Source organism: Salvelinus sp. IW2-2015, unplaced genomic scaffold (assembly GCF_002910315.2).
Source record: "Salvelinus sp. IW2-2015 unplaced genomic scaffold, ASM291031v2 Un_scaffold16374, whole genome shotgun sequence".
NCBI classification, from domain to species: Eukaryota; Metazoa; Chordata; class Actinopteri; order Salmoniformes; family Salmonidae; genus Salvelinus; species Salvelinus sp. IW2-2015.
In genome coordinates, this window is record NW_019957557.1 from 156,208 (window position 1) to 164,777 (window position 8,570).

The 8,570-nt window shown below is 42.5% G+C and overlaps 1 protein-coding gene and 1 pseudogene across 1 annotated transcript; one reads left to right on the forward strand and one right to left on the reverse strand.

Moving 5' to 3' along the window:
* The first annotated feature begins 946 nt into the window (after positions 1-946).
* LOC112080553 (muscarinic acetylcholine receptor M5-like) lies at positions 947-3,796 on the forward strand. The gene has a single exon (XM_024146353.2). It carries the CDS (start codon positions 1,031-1,033, stop codon positions 2,612-2,614), a length of 1,584 nt encoding a protein of 527 aa, XP_024002121.1. The 5' UTR covers positions 947-1,030; the 3' UTR covers positions 2,615-3,796.
* Positions 3,797-4,727: 931 nt separating this feature from the next.
* Positions 4,728-8,429, reverse strand: LOC112080555 (fibrinogen-like protein 1-like protein; annotated as a pseudogene).
* Between the last annotated feature and the right edge of the window lie 141 nt (positions 8,430-8,570).

Below are 8,570 nucleotides of genomic sequence, written 5' to 3' on the forward strand. Positions count from 1 at the left end.
TGACCTAAGAACTGGGATGCTGCTCTTCTTTCAGCTGGGTGAACTCAGCCAGGAGGCAGAGCAAACACCTGCTACAACCTACATCTCACTAGACAATTCAAACAAGCTCTAGGGACAGAAATGATAGCTCCATTTGTCTGTTAGTTGATTGATCCCTCAAAACTCAAGTATATTTCCTCTAGCTCCACTGATATCAGTCTTTGTCATCCAGAAGCAATCCCTTCATCTCCCTGGTTACAGAGAGCCACCGAGACAATACTGTGACATCTAAATCCATTTAATACAGACAATAAACATGCTTGCTGATATTAATGAGCAAAGGACTCATTTTTGAATGACCTGGATCTCAAGTGTCACAGCTGTTTGGCTAGACTGCTTAAAATGAACAATGTGCTCATCTGTGAAGCCTTGTTGTCTGCTGATGTACCTCTGTACTGTAACAAYCTGTCTGTAATAGACCTCAATACAGCCACCTATGCATATATACTAGATGAATTAACAAGAACTAGAGCAAAGGATACGTAAGTGCTTATATGACCTAATGGCCCTAACATGTTCAGACATGCATTCATATATGACATTGTTCGACATTAGCTTTTTTTTGGCAGTAATCATACACTTTTATATGACACAGCACGAACATGCATACTACATGTAGGTGCTATTATCACATGTTAATTATATTGAGGTCCTAAACAGTCTTACTGAGTGGTTTTTCAAGYTGCATGGTCCCCATCTTTGGCCAGTGTTGGCACCATTGGTGCCCTACACACTAACTCACATGCTGATGATTGTTGATTATTACTGCCATCTAGTGGCTAGTGGCTCTTATGGCACTACTCGTTGTACATTTACATGGAGTTTTGAGATTGCATCAGGAGATCACCTATAAACTGCATTTGTTATTTTATTAACTCACTTTATTATTTCTTCTTTTCAGGATATCCTACTCAAGATGGCGCACCCGACAGACTACTCTCTCATAGTCATACCACTGATACCACAATAAGGACAACTTGAGAGAAACAACATGGAAGGTGAAGGAATACAGAACTCATCTATAATTGGCAACGCGACCGACATCCACCTTGCCACACACAGTCTATGGGAGGTCATAACCATAGCAACTGTGTCGGCCATCGTGAGCCTGATTACGATAGTGGGCAACATCCTAGTGATGCTGTCATTTAAGGTAAACAGCCAGCTGAAGACAGTCAACAACTACTACCTGCTGAGTTTGGCTGTAGCTGACCTCATTATAGGTGTGTTCTCTATGAACCTCTACACCTCCTACATACTGATGGGATACTGGGCACTGGGGAGTATCGCCTGTGACCTCTGGTTGGCTTTGGACTACGTGGCCAGTAATGCGTCAGTGATGAACCTGCTGGTCATCAGTTTTGACCGGTACTTCTCTATCACCCGACCTCTGACCTATAGAGCCAAGCGCACCCCCAAACGGGCTGGGGTCATGATAGGCATGGCCTGGCTGGTGTCGCTCATCCTGTGGGCCCCTCCCATACTGTGTTGGCAGTATTTTGTGGGGAAAAGGACAGTCCCTGAGAGGCAGTGTCAGATCCAGTTCTTCTCTGAGCCAGTGATAACATTTGGGACAGCCATTGCTGCGTTTTACATCCCTGTGTCGATCATGACCATCCTCTACTGTCGGATCTACAAGGAGACGGAGCGTCGCACAAAGGACCTCGCTGAGCTCCAGGGCATCAACAGTTCCACAGACGCTGGTACCACCAAGCCCCAGAAAACCATAATCAGATCCTGCTTCAACTGCAACCAGCTCAGCTCTGCCTCCCGGGACAGAACCCAGGCCTCCTGGTCCTCCTCCAACAGGAGCCACGCAGCCAAATCAGCCGCTGCCACCAACGACGAGTGGTCCAAGAGCGACCAGCTGACCACCTTCAACAGCTATGCCTCCTCTGAGGACGAGGAGCAGCCCGTGTCCCCGGGGGTCTTCCAGCCCACCTACCGGAACCAGTCATGTGGGCCGAGCACAGGTGCAGATGGCTGTGAGAATGAGCAGCTCAGCAGTTACGAGGACAACTTCTTCCACACGCCTCCCAAGACCAACTCCCGTAAGAGCAAGAAGTGTGTGTCATACAAGTTTAAACCAGTTCCCAAAGACACTACCAGRGGTGCCCAGCAGAGCAAGAATGGGGACACCAACATGGTCCCATCATCTTTCTCCTCAGCAGACTCCATGAGTGCCCCACCCTCCACCACTTCCTGCAAGCCAATAGATGCAACTCTGAAGATCCAGCTGACCAAGAGGAAGAGGATGGTGCTGATCAAGGAGAGGAAGGCTGCTCAGACTCTCAGTGCCATCTTGCTGGCCTTTATCCTGACGTGGACACCATACAACATCATGGTGCTCATCTCCACCTTCTGCTCTGATTGTATCCCTGTGTCTCTCTGGCACCTGGGCTACTGGCTATGCTATGTCAACAGCACAGTCAACCCCATGTGCTACGCGCTCTGCAACAAGACCTTTCAGAAGACCTTTCGCATGCTGCTGCTCTGTCAGTGGAAGAAGAAGAGAGTGGAAGAGAAACTCTACTGGTACGGGCAAAACCCTGTAGTGAGCAGCAAACTAACTTGAGCCATTCACTCTGTCTTTCCAGAGGAGCAAGTATGAAGACTATATGACTCAGATACACATGGATATATTTCTGTTTGGTACTTGAATTATGCCTACAGGTAGGGTGTGTCAAATGTACAAAGGTTAGAGACAAGACTAGTTTGTTCGTGGTATTGTTCTTTAATCAGTACTTTGCTTACTGCTCACAAGAAATACAAAAGTGCTTTGCTGAAAATGTTGACACTACACCAATACATCATTGAATATGAAAATATAAAAAAAATAACCCGACGTGCACAGAAAAGTGAGAGATATTTTATTTAAAAAACATGTTCTGATTYTTTTATAGGTATTATGTTAGACTACATTGTGTTTGCTTTAAGGGCTATCGCAGTTTTTGTCTTGGTTTAAAAGCGAGCTGGATAACAAACGATTGTACACTCATCAAAGCCTTGTTCACGTGTGGCATTCACTTTAGTCAGATACAAACAATAAAACCTTCAACAGCCAATRTTTCCACAAGCACAAACACATACAGTCCAAATGAAGCCAGACAGCACAGAAACACAGGGGAAGAGATTTGATTAAAGTAAATGCTGAGGTTTCAGTATCAAATTCTTCTAAATAACTATTACTTTTATTATCGACTCAGCAGCTTTAAAGTGCACATAAATTTCATAAAACGTGATTTTATGCTATAGTTCATTGGACACTTCTACATAAAGTATACACCTGACCAGGCAAGTGCACAGATAGGTCTACCTGTGCCATCCCACCTGRCCCTTTGCCCTCCCACTCGCCAAGTGCCCTTTTGGATGGTGGTATATATACTTTCTTTGGTGTACAGGTTTTTTTTTCTTCTTTTTTTCCCCTGATCTCACTGCACCCAAGTCATTGTGASGTCATCAAGTTCAGATAAGAATTAGCCTTTAATCAATTATAGTGGGTACCTCTTTGTTTGGCGGTTAACACCCAAGGATGAAATCTTATGTGATTTCATCTGCCCAGGGTCACTATAAGTCACTTAGCACAGTGACAGCTCTCTACACATTTACATTCAGGGGGAGAGCAGGGTTTGATTCATGCACTGTTCTGTGTCATGTATTCATAACAATCTGTTTAACGTCCATTTGTCCTCAGGATACAGGCCTTTGTTTTGGTCATTCCGTATTGGACGTTATCATTCTCATCTACCCATTGATAGAAATAACATTTTAAAAAAATTGTAATGACATCGCTGAGTACTACTTGCAATTGATCATAAGAAAATCTACTGTAAACTTACTGTATATAATCTTATTTGATTCAGTACATATTGGTTTTTCTACCAACAACCAACACATACATAGGTTATTCGTTCAGTGATATTGGGTGAGTGAATAAAAATACTGCAAATGTTGTATTACACGTGTAATAAGCTATGATATCATGACCACAAAATGTTTTGTATCGGTGATTATTTAGACTACAAAAAAACTGCACTTGCAATTTTGGGGGGTAAGGTCGAGGAGGAAACTTACGTGTATGAAATCCCCAAAATAACGATAGATTTTTTTATTACTTAAAAAAAATGTGTGACAAGTATTTTACAGTATTTTTGTCTCTGTGTATTTCTGAATTAAAGGTGTTGAACTATTGTCTCTATTARGTAAACAATGTTTTGAGAACCACTGCATAAGTARAACCACATATTATCAGGAATCAAGGTAAGACCCAAGTGCAGACTGTGTGAAGTAACAATGTTTATTGTAACCACAGGGGCAGGCAAACGACAGGTCAAGGCAGGCAGCGGTCYATAATCCAGAGCAGAGGCCAAGGTACAGGAKGGCAGGCAGGCTCAGGGTCAGAGACAGGCAGTGGTCAGGTACAGGGTCAGGARAGGCAAAGGTCAAAAACCAGTAGGACGAGAAAAAGAGAGACTAGGGAAAAACAGGAGCTGAGACAAACCTCTGGTTGGCTTGAACAAACAAGARGAACTGGCAACAGACAGACAGAAAACACAGGTATAAATARACAGGGGATAATGGGGAAGACGGGCGACACCTGGAGGGGGGTGGAGACAAGCACAAGGACAGGTGAAACAGATCAGGGTGTGACACCTATGATATTGATCAACCTAATCTCCAGACAACACTCACAGTTCATCCTTCGTACAGTCCCCAGTGCGCACCACCATCACTGTGTCCGAGGGTTTTACCATCATCCAGGCGTACTTACACAGGTGCTCCTTGTTGCAGTCCTTCTGCCAGTAGATGACGTTCCTGCGGTTTAGGTTGGCTCCGGCACAGGCGTCGTACCTCCAGCACCCTCCCGCCACACCCCAAAACTTCAGTTCGGCACAGTTCTGGAAYTAGTTGTCGTTGTCTCGGTCCATGGTGGTAAACCTATCGGTTGTCATGCAGGTAGTTCTCTGTGTCTTGGGTGAGAGCGTCTAAGGCAGAGCCCTGGAACAGACCAAGATGCAGCCTGAACCCAGACCGCTCTTCCTCCACCATAAAAAGGACATACTCGCCCATCTTGGTGATGGCAATCTTTGTTCACTAGCTTGACGCATAGCTTGTAGCATCCAGGCCCTTGGGGGAGGTGGTGGAGGCGTTCGTTCCCCAGCCAGTGGTCACCAGTCAGGAACCCTGCTTGTATTCGACACAGGTGCGATTGAAGTCCACGCTGCTGTTAACCGTGATGTGCTGTACTACGGTCCAACTACCCTCTTGAATGGCGCAGTAGGCCAGGATGGGGTAGTCACCAGGCTGAATCAGGTACATTCCATCTCTGGCCTGAACCCCTGAACCCATCAACATCTCATAACAGTATCTGGGGTACTCTGCAGGGTGAAATAGCAACTAACTGAATTAACACCCACAGTACTTAGATCACACAAAGAGTTGATGGGTAACATGAGGTCAAGCTGAGTAAATCAAAGCAGATAATCTGGATTGCTTTTTCTAAGCATTACTTACACCTATTCAAGGTACTATGATGATGATTAAAGGGATACTTCAGGATTTTGGAAATTAAGCCCTTTATCTACTTCCCCAGACTCAGATGAACTGGTGGATTTGTATGTCTCTGCATGCAGTTTGAAGGAAGTTGCTAACTAGTGTTTGCGCAATGACTGGAAGTCTATGGCAACTGCTAGCATGCTAGTAGATACCATAGACTTCCAGACATTGTGCGAATCCTAATTAGCATTGGCACGCYAAACTACCTCTAACTTTCTTCATACAGGATGCAGACTCAGAAACATAAAAATTGTATCCACCAGTTCATCTGATTCTGAYGAAGTAGATAAGGGGCTTCATTGACAAAATCCCGAAGTATCCATTTAACCTGCCACTCCCTGTCTTTTCAGCGATGGACTAATCCATGGGATTTCAACGTGTTCATCAAACATTGATGCCCTAACATAATTTCTCAGCTGTTTAGTATGACAAAAGTGTGTCACAACGATACACTAATGCTCTTATTAGCAGATAACAAATGTGAAACGTGTATAGAAACGATGATGCAGAAGGGTCAATAAGTCATTCGGTCTAGACTTTGGCATTTGAACTACCTCCAGAATAATGGAGACTCAAAACAAACTTGTTTGTCTATCAGCAAAGATATGAGACTTAAAATGACCCCACATAGCCCACACATACAGTAGGGCTTCTCATTCTACATCATCAGAGAAGTAAAGCCCTTCTCAATCAATACAATTTGAAGCCCAAATTAAATCCCCCTGAAATGCTACATGACAACTACAGATCAGACTATTTAAGGTATTTGGAAGTAAGTATWTWWWTWTWTATTTTTTTTWAACACAAGTAGTGTAGGAATGTATTTGGAAAAACACAGTTCCAAAACGCTATATACACACATTTTTCATGTTGGTGTTTTTTCATCAGAAATGATTGCTTATGATTGCCTTCTTGTGTGAGTGTAAAATAGTACTGTTCAGATGCCTTATTCATAGATTTAAGATGTGTATTAAAAAGTTTTTTTGTTTGTTGCAAAATGCTGTACAGTGCCTAGTGAAAGTCTATTCACCCCTTGCACAGTCTTCACATMTTGCTGCCTTAAAGATATATCTAAATAAAAGGATTAAAGGATGGYCAATTAAAGGATGGAATTTTTTCCCCTATAGATCTACAAAACCTACTCCACATATTCAAAGTYAAAGAAAGTTAGAGAAAATGTTCTAAATTAATTTACAATAAAATAACAAAGATGTCTTGATTGCGTAAGTCTTCACACCCCAGAGTTAATACTTMGTSGAAGTACCTTTGGCAGCCATTACAGCTGTGAATAATTTAAATAACATTCTACACATTTTACACATAAATACTCCCATGCATTTCAACCCAGGTCTYTTCGGTATTTAAAATAATGTACTTGGAAGTAAGTATTTGAAAATATTTTCAAATATTAGMCTTTTTATAGAATCTTTTTTAAAGTACTGTCACGACTTCCGCCGAAGTCGGTCCCTCTCCTTGTTCGTGCGGCGTTTGTCGGTCGACGTCACRGGCCTTCTAGCCATCGCCGATCCACTTTTCATTTTCCATTTGTTTTGTCCTTGTCTTACACACCTGGTTTCAATCCCCCAATTACTTGTTCATTATTTAACCCTCTGTTCCCCCATGTTTGTTTGTGAGTGATTGTTTATTGTATTCCGGTCCGTRATTGTGGCCTTGGATTTATTTGACGTGTATTGTGATTATTGTTGAGTAAAATTGCGTACATTACTCATATCTGCTGTCCTGCGCCTGACTCATCTACACCAGRTACACACAGACGCATTACAAGTACATTCAAATACTTCCAATAGCTGTAGTTGATTTAGGCCACATTATTTGAAAATATTCAAATACACAGATGTATTTAAACATCAAATAATCAAATACACATATTTGAACCCAAGTCTGCTACAGATACAGCCACACGTTTCACTGTAGAATCCATCTCTACATTTTGTTAGTAATGACATTACATGAATGTCCATACCATTAATTCCCTGGTTGAGGACCACCTTGTGCTCTTCAGAGGTCAGGAGACGTGTGCTTTCAGCTACCAGGGATTCAGTGTGTACTCCCATCAGACTGATCACCAGTGCTGCTGCTAATGCCACTGTCCATGTCCCACAACTCTTCTAACTGGATGTTCCTTCATGGTGCACAGACATGTGGATTCACCGAGTGGCAATGCATCATTTCTCAAACAATTTTACTACACTCATTCAAGAGATAATTATCAATTTTCATACATGGACAAAAATATGTAATTCTACTGCTGTCACAGTTCATAGCACAACTGCATACAATTACTAGAAATCCTACTTTAGTAACAATGAAACGTACTGAACTGTAACGGATGAACACCCTTATCTTCACTGTTACTGCACCACTGCCTGTGTGTGCTGAGCTCTGAGACTATCAGCTGTCAAACATACAGTACACTGTACTTTGATAGCACTAAACAGAGAGAGAAAGGTAGAGAGAGAGYGCAAATAAGGCTAATCAGGCTGCCAACCATAGACCCAGAGTCCACGGAGATGGAGTCCTTTCCACACAGCCTCTACAGGCCAGTCACGACTGGACTTCAGCCTAAGCTTCCTTCATGTCACAATAGGAAACACCAAGGGTTAAAGCCAGCCTTTACTTATCTGTGTCAAGTGGGATGGTTACCTCATATCTCACCTTCCAAACACTTCCTCCACTCTTGGGAAGTAGAGATTGCAACCTTTGTCTTGGTGTTGCAACGTCAGTTTGTTTTAGTTGATCAAGTGGAACAACAAACAAAACATCTTTTAAAATTGACTATTAATCACACACATACCGTAAATTTGTTTCCCCATCCCCACACCTCCTGTTTCCACTTGTTATGCAAAGAGGTATTTTAGAGCTATTTGTGATTTTTTTTAAAGAATTACAAAGATAGATGATCTTCAACTATAAAGTCCTAAACAAAGCACCATAATGATAAGTCCTAAACAAAG